The sequence below is a fragment of the Geotrypetes seraphini genome, chromosome 8 (genome assembly GCF_902459505.1).
Source record: "Geotrypetes seraphini chromosome 8, aGeoSer1.1, whole genome shotgun sequence".
Classification (NCBI taxonomy): Eukaryota; Metazoa; Chordata; class Amphibia; order Gymnophiona; family Dermophiidae; genus Geotrypetes; species Geotrypetes seraphini.
This window is the reverse complement of record NC_047091.1, coordinates 139036872-139053573: the sequence shown is the minus strand read 5'-3', so window position 1 is coordinate 139053573 and position 16702 is coordinate 139036872. Positions and strand designations below refer to the sequence as shown.

General features: G+C 45.4%; 1 protein-coding gene across 1 annotated transcript in view; it reads right to left on the bottom strand.

Annotated features, from left to right (window-relative positions):
- Positions 1–1782: 1782 nt before the first annotated feature.
- The window catches only part of LOC117366224, a 75020-nt gene continuing 60100 nt past the window's right edge, over positions 1783–16702 (bottom strand). Inside the window, exons 2-7 of the mRNA XM_033957472.1 lie at positions 15199–16226; positions 11963–12011; positions 11498–11597; positions 7524–7684; positions 3070–3303; positions 1783–2607 (exon numbers count right to left, since the gene is read on the bottom strand). Of these exons, the coding sequence (XP_033813363.1) occupies positions 1930–2607; positions 3070–3303; positions 7524–7684; positions 11498–11597; positions 11963–12011; positions 15199–16226 (2250 nt within the window). The 3' untranslated portion in view covers positions 1783–1929. The remainder of the gene's footprint in view (positions 2608–3069; positions 3304–7523; positions 7685–11497; positions 11598–11962; positions 12012–15198; positions 16227–16702) is intronic.

Here is a 16702-nt window from a genome sequence, read left to right as displayed (position 1 = left end):
GATATTATCTCAACTGGATTATTGTACCTCCGTCTACCTGGGAATCAACACCACCCTTACATACAAAATGCAGCTCATTCAAAACACGGCAGTAAGACTCCATCTCAGCATACCTCGGACAACTCCACTGGCTACCCATCCCAGCCTGAATAAAATTCAAAACATCTTGCATTATGCATCATATAATCTACGGAAACTCAGCTGCCCCTCTCGTCAAACTCCTATCCGATGCATGGTCCACTTCTCGCAGACTACTTAATAGGATCCAACTAAACCTCACCTCAACGAAAAATCTCAAGTACAGAAGAATTTTCCAATCCATGTTCACCTTCCTGGGAGTCAAAATCTGGAATGATCTCACAGAAACAATAAGAACAGAAGCCAACCATGCCTAATTCTGGAAAAAACTGAAAACTTCTCTTTGACAATTTTTTAAGATCTCCATATGCTCCAGTTCTTTTGCTTAGTACGATTAGGTCTCCTCCTCCTTTCTCCCCCTTTCCTCCTTACCGCCCCTCTGCCTTATCTACCCTTTGTCTTTTCAAGTCACCTAGAGCCTTAGATTAAATTAGAGTTGAATGGGTAGATCAGAATCGCTTGTTTACTCATTCCAAAAATACTAAGAGGCATGTAATGAAGCTACTAAGTAGTAGATTTAAAATAAACTGGAAAAAATATTTCTTCACTCAACATGTAATTAAACTCTGGAATTCGTTGCCAGAGATTGTGGTGAAAGGAGTTGGCTTACCAGAGTTTAAAAACGGTTTGGATAATTTCCTGAATGAAAAGTCCATATCTATTAAGATGGACTTGGGAAAATCCACTGCTTATTCCTAGGACAATCTGCATAAAATCTGTTTTACTGCTTGGGATCTTGCCAGGTACTTGTGACCTGGGTTGGCCACTGTTGGAAAAAGGATACTGGGCTTGGTGGTCCTTTGGTCTGCCCCAGTATGGCAACTCTTATGTTAATGGTGATCGACAGGCCTAAAGTTTCAATTCATATTCTTTCTAGCTTTGTCAACCCTAGGGAAGGCAGAAGAAAGGAAAATACTTATCCTATTCAAATAGTAACTCCCTCTGAACTACAACTGGAAAGGTGTGAGCTAAAGCCAAATCTTTGTACTGATAGTGTATTTGATGCTCTACATCAGTGGTTCCCAAACCTGTCCTGGGGGACCCCCAGCCAGTCAGATTTTCAAGATATCCCTAATGAATATGCATGAGAGAGATTTGCATACCTGTCACTTCCATTATATGCAAATCTCTCTCATGTATATTCATTAGGGATATCTTGAAAACCTGACTGGCTGGGGGTCCCCAGAACAGGTTTGGGAACCACTGCTCTACATTGTACATTAATGGGGCAATTCTGAAAAGGTGTTATGGAAGTAAACATGTTTATTCAACTAGAAATGGTTTGAAAAGTAAGCCTTGGTTCTAGTGCAATAGGTTTGTCATTCTGGACAGTGGGATATTCTTCCCATGCCTGCGAGCTCTGCAGAAGGAATCCACTCCAGGTTTTCAACTCCGCCTCCTTCTCCAGAGGGCTGTGCTTCCCGCTTCAGTTTTTCCTTCTGAACATGAGCTGGAAGATGTCTATCTGATCTGTTTTGTATATTTCTTTATTATTTTGTGTTTTGCGGCCTAAAAAGGATGTGGTGGTAGCTAGCACGCTCAGGAATTTAACGCGCTCTAATGCGCGCGTTAAGGCCCTAGCACACCTTTGTAAAAGGAGCCCTATATCTAAGACCTATATGAAAGCAAACCCAGGCAAAGAAGTGTTATGTAATTTTCTTCAATCAATGGTCTCTTTCCAACCCAAGGTTGCATCAAGTTATAGTTTGATAATGGTGAAAAAAAGTAAATGTGTTTGTAGGGTTCATGATGCAGAAACAGGGTAGAGTTTTTGAAAATGAAGAGTTTATGCTAAATAGGTGGCCTGGTTTGACTGCTGTCCAATATAACCAGACTGTTTAGGCTCCTGGGAGACTTCAAGCCTCCAGTGTTACTGTAGTGCTGAAGGCTGTATGAAGCTGGAAATCTTGTCAGGGTGCCGAGTTCAGAGGGAATGTTGGTGTCTGAACCTAATAGGAAGTCCTGTGATGGCAGCTGGGCATCTGCCTTGGTTCCTGCGGTATTTTGGTTACCACCTTGCCCTAAGGACAGTGTGTCACCAGTTTGACACAGCTGTTCAGCAAAAACCAAAGGCAGCTGGTCATCGTTTTCCTCAGAAATGATAAACACTGGTTTTAATGACTCCAGTTCTGCAGTAAGCTCATTTGGGCTCGAGCTTTTGGCTGAGCTGCCTGTATGGAATCTGGAAAGTTCAAGGGTGTGGTCTGGACCAAAATTTCCATTTTCTGGTTGGTAAGAATCTGCTATTGTACTCTGCTTGTTCACAGCATGGTTACTACTGGTTAAAAATCCAAAGGAAGGGCTGCCAAAGAGTGACTTTTTGAGTTGACATGAGCTGAGCCTTTGATGCTGTTGTGCAGGCTGGGATAGCTGACCTGTGACATTGCTGCTGGATGATTCTGAATAAAGAGCTGAACAGACGGGCCTGTGACTTTCTTCACTCCAGTTCTTTGCATCCATGCAGGAGCCCTGCAGTGAAATCAAAAAAAGGAAATGAGTATGAAGGCAGTATGGTGAAAATCGTCCAGCTTCTGATATAGGTCAGGAACGTGCTTTCCCCTCCTACCTTCACATGATTTAGATGTGTAAATACTGAGTGAAGGGTCTGTACCTACAACTCTGGGAAGAACATTGTCAAGTCTGCTTCCCTTCTCTTAGTCATAAGAACACAAGGCTTAAGGCCCTCAGATATGGATATGGGGAAACTTTTTATGGGGAAGAGATAAAATAGAGCCCAATAAGTTCTGTGTTGCCTTATGCAGGCAGCTGCTGCTACTATAGGAAGTTACGGAGGGGTAACTTAGATACCAGAGAGTTGGAGCAATGGGTAAAATTTGGTTACAATGGTGAGTTTTATTAGCAGGTGGGTTAATAATGCATTTGGATTGTAGAGAGGTATGAAAGCCCAAAGGTTTGTTCTTATCTACTCACGCTGTCCAGCAGTTTGGTGAAAGGACTGTTTGTGGTCCAGCTGCTGCATCTTTTGCTCTGTAGTTGAGGTAGGGGTGGCAGGAGATCGTGAAATGTTCGGACACTCCAGGTTCGTTGCCTTTGTGTATTAGGAACAATTCTCTCGTTTTTGGCACCCCTGACAAGCATCTCATGATCTGTCAGCCACTTGGAGACGGAGGCTGAGCTTGTAATACTTCTCTTCAGGTTTTTGTCCTATAACACAAAAAACCTATGGTTTATGAAATAAACTGCATGACTGTGTAAGATTTAAGATAGCCTAGACTAGGAAACAACTCATTAACCCAGTTACAAATCTCTTCACTAACAGTTGAAAACCAGATTAGCAGTGGGGTGTTTGGAATGGAAAGAAAGCCCCACTCCAGTGCACACTTACTTTCCCCCCTTATTCTGTAGGAAGATGCATTACAAGTACCAGGTGTATGAGGACTCGAAGGCACAGTGAGAAACCATCTGCCCACTGCCCTGAACTGTTAGGCAGAAGCCCAGCTAGCTTTTGTGCAAGGCCAAGTAGGAGGAAAGAGGTTGATGCAAAATAGAACCCAATAGCAGAAATGCTTTATGGGATTTGCAGCACCAGTTTCAATGGACCAGGGATCAGACTCTATAAATCCCACACTGCTTTGGGCTATATGTACAAAACCAAGGCTGGCCAAAAAGTCTCCATCCTGGAACTAGGTTACTTAGCATCTCTACAAAGCTGTTTACTGTTTGTTTTGATTTAGAGCTGAAGAAAACTAATACATAAAAGAGCAAAGAATACAATTTGCAAAATGGCTGTTGTGAGTTCCCTTTGTAGTCTCGAGCCTACAATGGGAACTCACGGCAGCAATTTTGATGACAGCTCTGCATGGGGCAGGAGCGTAGGAAGATCGCTTCTGCCCTGCGTCACTGCTAGGCCACCAGGTAATGCAGCGTTTATGCATTAAAAAAACAAGGGGGCAAAAAAATTGCGAATAACTGAATTTACGAGTAGGGAAACTGCGAATTGGGAGGGGGAGCTGTATATACCGTTCTTTTCTGATTAGAGATCCTCTGTGTTCATCCTATGCCTTTTTGAACTCTGTCACCGTTTTCCTCTCCACCATCTAGTGCTGCCCAATTCACGATTCAAATCGATTCACCGATTCACTTCGGGTGAATCGATTCAAATCGATTTACCCCACCAAAAAATCGGCCTCCCGATTCATTGACTGACTCTCCTCCCTCGCCCCTAAAGCAGGAGCGGCAGCGCTGCCTCTTGCTGGCCTGCCGCTCCTGCTTTAGAGGGCAAGTGGGGAGAGTCAGTCGGGAAGTGGCTTACCCACTAGTGTCCAGCTTCCCGCAGCAATTTACTGAAATTCAGCAGCCTTTCCCTGCAGAAGAAGATCGCTGGCTCTAGTGATCTTTGTAAGCTGCCATAGGTTGTCCGAGTCGTCTTCCCTCTGCTGCGGTCCTGCCCCTTCTCTGACATCAGAGAAGGGGCGGGACCGCGGCAGAGGGAAGACAACTCGGACAACCTATGGCAGCTTACAAAGATCGCTAGAGCCAGCGATCTTCTTCTGCAGGGAAAGGCTGCTGAATTTCGATAAATTAAACACGCAGGCCTTCTGGGGGGAGGGGGGGTGTAGTCGTTCAAGGGGGGGGTGCAGGCCTTCTGAGGGGAGGGGGTGTGTAGTCCTTAATGGGGGGATGTAGTCCTTCATGGGGGGTGCAGGCCTACCAGGGGGAAGGGGGTATAGTCCTTCGGGGGGGTGCAGACCTTCCAGGGGGAGGGGGTTGTCCTTCGTGGGGGGTGCAGGCCTTCTGGGGGGAGGGGGTTGTAGTCCTTTGAGGGGGGGTTCAAGCCTTCCAAGAGGAGGGTGGTGTAGTCCTTCGGGGGGGTGCAGGCCTTTTGGGGGGGTACAGGCCTTCCAGGGGGGTGGGGTGGTACATGCCTTCAGGGGGACATGCAGGCCTTCAGGGGTGGGGTGTAGGCATTTAGGGGGGACATGCAGGCCTTCAAGGGTGAGGTGTAGGCCTTCAGGGGGGGTGGTACATGCCTTCCGGGGGGGAGGTGCAGGCCTTCAGGGGGGACAGGCTGGTCTTCAAGGGTGGGGTGTAGGCCTTCAGGGATGGGATGTAGGCCTTCAGGGGGCCCTGGTGTAGAAGTACACGAAGGGAAGGAGGGAGGGAAGGGGGGGTTCAAAGAGATGTGCATATGCTGGACTTGGGGGGGAAGAAATAATGGGTCTAAAACAGAGGAGAGGGAGAGAGATAGTGGACAATGGGATTTAGGGATGAAAGGAACAGAAAGGGAGAGATGGTGGACCCTGGGGTGGTGGGGAAGGAGGGCATGATGCTGGATGAAAGGGTAGTTGAGAGAAGGTGGATCTGTGGATGGAGATGAAAAAAAGGAAAGATGCCAGACCTCTGGGAGAGGGAAGGGGAGGACAGAGATGGAAGATTGATGGTTAGCACGGAGAAAGAAGAAAGAAGGAGATCCTGGCAAGCAAGTTATCAGAAGGCAACCAGAGCCTGGGACCAACAAGATTTGAATAATGACCAGACAACAAAAGGTAGAAAAACTAATTTTATTTTCGGTTTTGTGATTACAATATGTCAGATTTGAAAGTGTATGCTGCCAGAGCTGGTGTTAGACCACGCTCGCCAGTGTGGTTAGGAGAGGGCAAAGGGAGTGAAGAGGCTATAAAAGGGGTGAAGAGGTTATAAAATAAACCCACCAGGATGTTTTAAAAAAACACCCAATTGGGCAGGAAAATCGAATTGAATTGAAAAATCGATTCAATAGGCTAAATCGAATCGAATCGAAATTTTTTTTCCTGAATCGGGCAGCTCTACTACTACTACTACTACTACTACTACTACTACTACCACCACCACCACCACCTCCCTCGGGAGCGCATTCAATTCAGCTTGGACTAACCTTTGTAGTCTTTTCTCATACGAGAGGAGTTCCATCCCCTTTATCATCTTGGTTGCTCTTCTTTGAACCTTTTCTAGTGCCACTATATCTTTCTTGAGATAAGCAGACCAGAATTGAATGCAATACGCCAGTTGAGGTCACACCATGGAGCGAGACAGAAGCATTATAATATCTTTAGTCTTGTTACCATCCCTTTTTAAATATTTCCTAACATCTTGTTTGCTTTTTTGGCCACTGCCGCACATTGGGAGGAAGGTTTCATCTTATTGTCTACAATGACACCCAGATCCCTTTCTTGGGCGCTATCCTCCAAGGTGGATCCTAGCATCCAGTAACTGTGATTTGGGTTATTCTTCCCAATATGCATCACTTTACATTTGTCCACATTAAATTTCATATGCCACTTGGTGTCCAATCTTCCAATTTCCTGAGGTCTGCCTGCAATGTTTCACAATCCTTATGTGTTTTAACAACTTTGAACAGTTTAGTGTCATTTGCAAATTTAATCGCCTCATTCGTTATTCCAATTTCCAGATTGTTTATAAATAAGTTAAATAGCACCAGTCCCAGTACAGATCCCTGCGGCACTCCACTGTTTATTCTCCTCCATCGAGAAAAATGACCATTTAACCCTACCCTCTGTTTTCTATCCGATAACCAATTCCTAATCCACAATTGAACTTTGCCTCCTATCCTATGACTCTAATTTTCTCAGGAGCCTCTCATGAGGAACTTTGTCAAAAGCTTTCTGAAAATCTAGATATACTATATCAACTGGCTCACCTTTATCCCACATATGTATTCACACTTTCAAAGAAGTCGAGCAAATTGGTGAGGCAAGATCTCCCTCAGCTGAACCCATGATGACTGTCTCATTAAATCATGTTTGTCTACGTGTTCCACAATTTTATTTTTTATAAGTTTCCACCATTTTGCCCAGTACTGAAGTCAGGCTTACCGGTCTGTAATTTCCCAGATCTCCCCTGGAACCCTTTTTAAAAATTGGCGTAATATTGGCCACCCTTCAATCTTCATGTACTACAGATTATTGTAGCGACAGGTTACAGATCACTAACAGCAGGTCAGTAATTTCATTTTTGAGTTTCTTTAGTACCCTGGGATGTATACCATGTGGTTTATCACTTTTTAACTTGTCGATTTGGCTTAGGGCAGGGATCTCAAAGTCCCTCCTTGAGGGCCGCAATCCAGTCGGGTTTTCAGGATTTTCCCAATGAATATGCATTGAAAGCAGTGCATGCACAAAGATCTCATGCACGTTCATTGGGGAAATCCTGAAAACCCGACTGGATTGCGGCCCTCAAGGAGGGACTTTGAGACCCCTGGCTTAGTACATCTTCCAGATTCACAGAGATTTCTTTCAGTTCCTCTGCACCCTTTGGGAAAGTCTGTCCGGAAACCTGGACAGTCCTCTAAAACCTAGTACTTTCTGTGGAACTCTTGGGAATGTTAATCCCACCATCTATAGCCACATTAAATGTAAAATACTGACCTGCATTCTGCAACTGGTAGAACTTAGCTCATTGGTCTGTTCCCCAGATAAAACAGCAAAGACCTTATCACTTCCAGAAGCACTTGCAGCTGAGGGGGATGATGAAGCTTCTGTGAGTGTCTGGTGAGAGGGATCTCTGCCTTGTGTCCCTCTGCTGTTTCCTGAAAGGAGAAAAAGGTTCTCAGAGCATACTTTCATCTGAAAACAGTTTCCTTTAATCAAATGTAACCCCCACCTACTCTACCCCAGTCCAAACCAAAGATCATTTATGTAATCTAGAACTCCTGCTTTTGGCCAGGCTTGCTATGTGTAGCAGTGCATACTCAGTACAGTAAACTCTCAATTATCAGACACCCATAGGGATTAGTAGATGCCAGATAACTAGTAGTTTCTGGTTGCTTCAGAATTACTCTAAAAATAGTTGTGTTCCCAATTCTCTCCCCTCTCTCTCTCTCTTCCTCTTTCTATCATCCCCCCCACTCTCACTTGTAGGTCCAGCATCTATTCCTCTCTTCCCATCCTCCTTTCTGGTCTGGGTCGGAGATTCTGTCCCCTCCCTTATGGGTCCAATATCCATCCATCTCACCTCCCCCTTCCCCCTACTGCACCCTTTCCCCCCCCCCACACACACACTTCTGGCCCACCTCCCTCCCCTGGGTCTGCCCGCCCTCCCTCTGCACAAGTCTGGTCTCCTGGACACCCTCCCCCCTCACTTACCTGAAGTAGCAGCAGCAGCTGGTCAGCTGAGGTAGCGCTGTAAACGGGCTGCTGGTGGCCAGCCCCAGCAGGGCTTTTCCTCTGTCACATCGGAAGTGATACAGCAGAGGAAAGGCCCTGCTGGGGCTGGCCACTAGCAGCCTGTTGACAGTGCTGCCTCTGCTAACCAGCTGCCGCTGCTGCTTTGGGTAAGGGGTGAGGTGACTGGTCAGGGCTGGAGGGGGGGGTGATGGTGGTGGTAGCAGATCAGAATTGCTCCTGCTGCTTTGAGGGAGGGAGGGAGTGGGAGTTGACAGGCCAGGACTGCCGCTGCTTTGGGGGCTGTAGGGAGGGACAGGGGGAGGGGGTTGTATGCTCAGGATCCCTGCTGCATAAGATGCTGGAGGGAGGACAATTTTTTTTTTTTTTTTGCTGGTTGGGTGAGAGTGCCAATTGTTTGAGTAATGGATAATCGGGATTCTACTGTATTTAGAGGCACTGAGAGAGGGGTGTCTTAGGTGAAATCTGTCTCATCTAGGTGCCCTATGGCTGCAAGGCATTCAACAGTGCTTTACAAATAACAGGTCTGATATCCTGGATTCTTATTTTCAACAGAGGAATGGAGAGCACTGCAGGGCAGGGTATATTGTATTTATTAATACAAGGGTAAATCAAAAAGTAAAAGCAAAATACATTTAATGTCTTTAATAGAAGTAACTGTGAGCAATTGAACAAATCATTTTCCACATAGTCCCCAAGCAAGCTGATGCATTTGTTGTATCATTCAACTAGCTTCTGCATTCCTGCAGAGAAGTTTTTTGGCTGCTCCTGCAGCCAGGTGAGCACCACTTCCTTTATTTCATCATGCTTTGTCTCTTGCTCGCTAGGTCGCAGTGATCCACCGTGTCTTGTCGCCAGCAACAGTTCGCTTCACAATACTCAGATCTTCTTCATACCATTTCAGGAACTGGGTTGCAACCTCCATACACACTTGCTTGTGCAGATATGTAAGCAGTTTGGGAACCCATCGTGCACAGACTTTCCTGTATCCCAAGTCATCATACATTATGGCAAATGCAGATGTATAGCTTATATCCAAATTTGCAGCCAAGTGAGACACTGTTTTCTGTTGGTCTTCTTTAATCTAGGTATCCTTCCTGTCAATGTGCTCTTGTGTGTGTGATGTTGATGGGTGACCATAATGGCCTTTGTTGGTTACATCTATTCTTCCTGCTTTAAACCTTTTTACCCACTCATAAATCTTAATTCATGGTCCTATGTTGATACTGAGTCAATATCTGATGGTGAATTTCCACAGGTTTCACTCCATCTGCCCCAAAAAGGCACATTACTGCACGTTGTTCTTCGATGAATCAATTTTGCAATGGAGTGTCCATGTTTCTGACATTGTGATTACCACACACCTAAAGGCTAGCTCTGTTTCAGTTATCATGTAATTTAACAATTGCGTTTCATTTTTGATTTGTTCTCATACATATGAATTTAAGGTAGGGCTTCCTAAACGTGTCCTGGTAATCCCAAAGCCAGTCAGGCTTTTAGGGTCTCCACAGTGAATATCATGGAATAATTTTGCATGACCAGGTTTAAGCGGTTGCAAGCTACCAAGGCAGTTACTCTGAGCCCTCATACTGTAGGAAGCATAGGCTAACCAGGGACTTTGGGGCTCTCTCCCCAGATTCTGCCATGGGCCCCTACACATTCAGCATTGACCCTGTGTTATTCTATGCAAATTAGGTTTTCAGGAATTTCATAATGAATATGCAAACTGGCTGAGTGGTCACCAGTGTACATTTGGGAAACCAGAGCCGTCAAGCTACCCAGTTTCAGGAGGCAGACTTTTTGGGCCAGTTCTAATTTTAAACTTATATGCCAAAGCAGTGTAGTATTTGTAGTTTCTGATTCTTCACACTGAAATCGGTATTGAAGGTTCCATAATCTATCAGGATGAGGTTGCCAGAAATCCAGGGCTGGCCTAAAATCTTCCATCTGTGACTGAGTAACTTGGACGCTCTGGGGAAGCCAGAAATGCCAAATTACCTAGTTCTGTATTGGAGACTTTTTGGCCAGTCCTGTATTTGAACTTGCATCCCAAAAGCACAGTGCAATTTGTAGTGGGACAGAGACTGGGACTTGTATACCGCTGTTTTCTACTTATACAACCACAGTCAAAGCGGTTTAAATCAGGTACTTCAAGCATTTTCCTTGTCTGTCCTGGTGGGCTCACAATCTATGTAATGTACCTGGGGCAGTGGAGGGAGCGCAGAGTTTGATCCTGCCCACTGAAATCAGTGCACAAGTCCGATAATGCACCATGTTGGGGTAGTCAGAAATCTAAGACTGTCCCAAAATCTCTGGTCTGAACTTCATAACTTGGCATCTGTGGGTAGCTCTGATTTAACACCCAGTAATTAATGAAAGAAGCAAGAACAAAGAGTCAAAAACAGAAGCCAGATGTCTCCCCTACAAAGTAGTACGGTTCATAGACAACAACGCGGAAGACAAAGGCGCGCGCCGACAGCCAAGTGCAAGACAGAGGCGCGCACCAAAGAAAATTACTATTTTTAGGGGCTCCGACGGGGGGTTTTGTTGGGGAGCACCCCCAGTTTACTTAATACAAATCGCGCTGGCGTTGTGGGGGCTTTGAGGGGTTGTAACCCCCCACATTTTACTGTAAACTTAACTTTTTCCCTAAAAACAGGGAAAAAGTGAAGTTTTCAGGAAAATGCGGAGGGTTACAACCCCCAAACCCCCCACAACGCCCCCACAACGTGGCGCAATCTGTATTAAGTAAAGTGGGGGGTTCCCCCCCACGCCCCCACATGGAGCCCTAAAAACAGTAATTTTCTTCGGTGCGCGCCTCCACACTGCGCTCAATTGTCTGCTCGCGCCTTTGTCCTGGCGAGCTTTTGACCTGACACCAGTAGTACAAAGTGGAAGGAGCAAAGAAACTTTTCTACCTGGCTCCAGGACATAACAAAGAGGAGATCCAGCCCTGGACTTACTCCATGGCATACATGTACTTTCCCCAAAAATGTTGAGAGCAACAAGTTTGAGATCAAAAACTTTTATGTGCAAAAAGTTTTTATTGAGGACAATACCAGAACAACAATAAACAAACCAATGGGAAAAAACCCCAACCACACGTGTCACTCAATTTTCAATTTCTCCCCAAAAACAGCAAAAACCCACCCAACCACACAGTAGATACAAAACTTTTAATGGAGCGCTCTCCTATTGAGCTGGAGAACAGGCATTACCTGCAGCTTCTGGGTCCCTAAAGCTTCTGTTATCGCTCTTCCAGCTCTGGACCACAAGCTGCAGCTCACTAATATCAACAGCCGCATTCTGGATTCCATTCTACAACTCAAAACATGCCCCAGTAAGTATCTGATGAACGTAACTTATAGGGTTACCAGACATCCAGATTTACCGGGCCATGTCCTTTTTTTTAGAGGGCGTGTCTGGCCATCTGGACAGCTTTTCAAAACCCGGCACTTTGGGATTTGAAAAGCAGATTGCGTCGGGAAGGGCATCTGCACATGTGCGGATGCCCTCCTGACTGATGAGAACAGGCTGAGGGGGTGGGGCTAGGGAGTGGGGTGGGGATGGGTGGAACTTGATGGGCCTGGGGGCATCTGGTAACCCTAAACATAACAGAAGGAAAACATACACAAAACAGAAGGAAGAGAAGGCGTGCTGCAGCTGCATGCAATGTACACTACCTCCTGCTCACTGAAGCCACTTGATCGTCTCTTGGACCATATCTTGTGCCTAAAGGGAAACAAGAAATGGTTTAGACTGAGCTATGAAATTTACTTTTTAACCCTTTCAAAGAAAGCTATAATATAGAGTATTTGTTATGGTCACATCTACGTGGCCAGTGGCGTAGTAAGGGGGGAGGCGAGGGGGCAGTCTGTCCCAGGTTCCATGTTGCCACCATGCCCCTTTCCCCTCCCCCTCTTCCTACTCCTCCCCTCACTAAGCATGCTCCCTTCCCCCTTGCCTCCAATTGTTCACCGCTGCAAGCAACAACTTCAGTGTGTTCCTTACGGCTGCATCAGCTCTCCCGCTGACATCACTTCTGGATGCCGCACATAGGAAGTGATGTTAGAGAGAGCCGCTAGGGTTGCAAGGAGCACGTTGAAGTTGTTACTTGTGGCGGTGAACAACTAGCGGCACGGGGGAAGGGAAGAGGGGCGTGCACGCAGCAAGGAGATTGGGGAAGGGGCGCCTCTCACCTTCGATATGCCACTGTACGTGGCATTTAGTTCTGAAACTACTGTTTAATCGGCCTTTCATCTTCCCATTCTTAGGTGCAGTCATGTCAAGGACAAATAGAAACAGAGAAATGTGATGGCAGATAGTCAAGTGGCCCATCCAGGCTGCTCATCCACAGCATCCACGATCTCCTCCTCTCCCTATAAGCTAAGGCTCTTTACACCTGCATTATGAGGTCATAGAACTTTGTGATTAAAGGCTACGGATCAACACTTGCATTGTGAGGTCATGGAGCTTTATGGTTATAGAAAAATGATGGCAGATAAAGGCCAAATGACCTATCCAGTCTGCTCATCCACACAATCCACTATCTCCTCCTCTCCCTAAGACAGTGGTCTCAAACTCAAACCCTTTGCAGGGCCACATTTTGGATTTGTAGGTGCTTGGAGGGCCTCAGAAAAAAAAAATAGTTAATATCTTATTAAAGAAATGACAATTTTGCATGAGGTCAAACTCTTTATAGTTTATAAATCTTTCCTTTTGGCTAAGTCTTAATAATAATATTGTAATTTATAGCTAAAGAGACATATGATCAAGAAACGGTTTTATTTTACTTTTGTGATTATGATAAACATACCGAGGGCCTCAAAAAAGTACCTGGCGGGCCACATGTGGCCCCCGGGCCGCGTGTTTGAGACCACTGCTCTAAGAGATCCCATGCTTTCTTGAATTCAGGCAGTTTTTGTCTCCACCAACTCTACCAGGAGACTATTCCACACATCTACCACCCTTTCCTGAAAAAGTATTTTCTTAGATTACTCCTGAACCTATCACCTTTTAACTTCATCCTATGCCCTCTCATTCCAGAGTTTCCTTTCAAATGAAAGACTCATCTCATGTGCATTTATGCCATGTAGGTATTTAAACATTTCTAACATATCTTCCCTCTTGTGCCTTTCCTCCAAAGTAAACCAGATCAAACCGGTTCTTACCAGTTTAAAACAGTTCAAACTGGCTTTTTTCCGTTTTGTTTTCTTGTTTAACTTGATACAGTGGCCTAGCCAGGGCCCACCCAAAATTATAGCACTCTTGCTGTAGCTTGTGGGGATCTCCAAAACCTGCCAGCTGAAGATTTCCTCCAAAGGCATTCAGCGCTCTTTCAAACAGCAGCTGGCAGCACTTGTCTCAAGCTGACATTGACACGGACCTTGGCTCCTCTGCGCATGTTCAGTTTTTATGCATGTGCAAGCACTGAGCGTGCATGGCCTGCTAGCATCATCGTCAGCTCAAGACAACTGCCGCCAGCTACTGTTTGGAAGAGCACTAGCTGTCTGAGGAGGAGGAAACCGTCAGTATGAGGGTCCACATCAGTTCAGATATGAAATATTTTGGGTTTGTGGGCAGGGGCATGGGTGCGGAATGAAAAGAAAATAGTGGAGTGGAGGGGGGGGTCTAATTTCGTGCCCACCTACCTACCTTAGGCTCAGGCCCACTCAAAACTGTCTATCTGGCTACACCTCTGTGGGAGTTTTGTATCTGCAGTAGCACTGGAAGTCAAACTTCCACTACTGCAGAAGTACATTAAAAGGAAAAAAGATTGCTCAGGTGGCTCACTGCCAATGTTGTGCACTGACATGTAGTTCAGTATTCAAAGTGGCTGAGGCAGGAGGCCTTGGTCATCACTCAGTGGTGACACCTAGTGAATGGATTCAGGGTTCATCACTGCAGGAGTCTACAAGAAGCCCTGGTGCATGTTCCCCAGCTGAGATATACCCCTCCAATGATCAGACTGGATGTGCTGGTAGATGTAAAACAGAAGGAAAAAAAATCCCCTGATATTTCCAAACAAAGGTCCATGCTGCCCGATCTCAGCTCTGGTTCTGAATGAGCTGGAAGCTCGAAAGCTCAATGGTTTAAAAACTCCCAATAAAAGGAGCCAGGCAGACTCTAACCAACTGCTCTTCCCAAAACCATAGCTTGTTTACTTTCTGGGACAGGCTTATTTATTTTAAGGTGTACTATAAAGGAGAATTTTCAGACTCCCCAGGCAGGTCTTCTGGTGCAAGGCTTCAATCAAATCCTACTACTGCTCTTCATGACCTTGGGCAAGTCACTTTAACCCTCCATTGCCTCATAAACACAATTAGATTGTGATCTCTCTAGGGCAGGGATGTCAAAGTCCCTCCTCGAGGGCCACAATCCAGTCAGGTTTTCAGGATTTCCTAATTGAATATGCATGAGATCTATTAGCATACAATGAAAGCAATGGATGCAAATAGATCTCATGCATATTCGTTGGGGAAATCCTGAAAACCCGACTGGATTGAAGCCCTTGAGGAGGGACTTTGACACCCCTGCTCTAGGGCCAGAGGAATGCTACTGTACCTAAATGTAACTTGCTATGAACTTCTATGGAAAAGAAATGAGCTATATCCAAACAAATAGGGTTGTCATTTCAAAATCAACGGGTGTGCACACAAGGGGCACAGCGATATGCACTAAAAAGTACGAGTAGTGGTTTGCCTCCTTTACAACATGCAAAAACCATTGAGAGTTGTATTCAATAGGTTGATGACACCAAACTTGTAAGATATTAAGGGCCAGGTGGATAGCCGATTCAGCATGAAGTCGCCAACTTCCACATACCTCTACAGTACTGGTTGAACCATATTGAGTATTACTAATTCTAGGATCAGTAATTAATAAGTAAATCAAGCTAGGTAGAGAGAAAGATTCTTACCTGTATACCATATACAGTGTGGTGAGAATCAAAGCAAAGAAGATTGTTCCAGTAATTATTGCCAAGATGATCATATTTTCCCCGTGCCTTTGTAAATCCATAGGGGTGACTCCTGTGTCATTTTTATATTCAAAGAGCATAGCAAAACCCCGCCCTCGATCTGTGGTGGTAATGAGCTCCATAATAACCTCCACCAATCCTACTGAAGAACCAAAGACCATAGTCTTGTTTAAGGGTGAGTTTGTTCCACAAAAGCGTGAGGAAAAGGTGATAAGGTCTGAAATATATAAGACATCATGAGGACAGATGTCTATTGGCAAGGGCAGAGAAGAGGAGCTGTCCTGAAGGAAAGCTGTTGCAGAATCCATTACTCCTTCACTTATGGTTGGTTGATGTATATATAAATCATTGTCTTCGTTAGTCTTGCTTCCTCTCTCCTTCCTACCAGGCAGATGAACAATCTTGTTTTTATTAATCATTTTTTGACCTGTATCTTGAGTACTGACCTCTTGTCTTGGAGTGTTATAATGAGCAGAAACTGAAGCTTCTGCTGTAGACGGAAATTCGTTGGGCAGATCTTTGGCTGAGTCTCCTTGTGAAAGCCACTTTTGTTCAGACATCTGTTTGGCTGCCTCATGTATTTTGATGTCACTGAAGATCTCATCAAGATGACCTTCAGCACTCTCAAAGGAGGGGTCCTGGCTGCGATTGTGCAATGTCTTCCAACGTTCTTCATGATGAAAGAGTGGTGCTGTGGGAACACTGTGGTGAAGGTCACCAAATGAACTCTCCTCTGTGAAAGGCATATTTGTATTGAGCCTTTTGAAAGAAAATGGGAAGCTGTCAGTGGGGTCACTTGTGTTCTCGAAAACATCAAAGTCAAAGATCTCCATCACAAGCTGGTATCCAGCAGGCACAACAAACTGCCACACACAATGGGAACCTGGGTCATAACTGTTCGGGAAGCCTGGGGATAAAATTAGGCCCCTCTCCATGGAGTTCAGCACAGCTCCACAGGAAATGTAGACCTGCAACACACAGAAAGTATGACAAGAGTTTTCTCTATAATCATGGTTGTGAGGTCTGCTTCTGGAACACTTCATTCATTCATTCATTCAATTTTCTGTACCATTCTCCCAGGGGAGCTCAGAATGGTTTATATGAATTTATTCAGGTACTCAAGTATTTTTCCCTATCTGTCCTGGTGGACTCACAATCTATCTAATGCACCTGGGGCAATGGGGAGATTAAGTGACTTGCCCAGGGTCACAAGGAGCAGCATGGGTTTGAACCCACAACCCCAGGGTGCTGAGGCTGTAGCTTTTAACCACTGCACCCACTCTCACCACGATTGCTCCTATCTTAAGGGTTTAATTCTAGACAAAAAGGGAAATGGAACTGTAAAGCTAGGCAAGGGGGCAGGTGGGCCAGGGGAAGCAGCAACAGGAAAAGAAGGACTGATTCAAGGAGTAAAGTGACTGTTCTCTGCTACTCCAAACTCTCA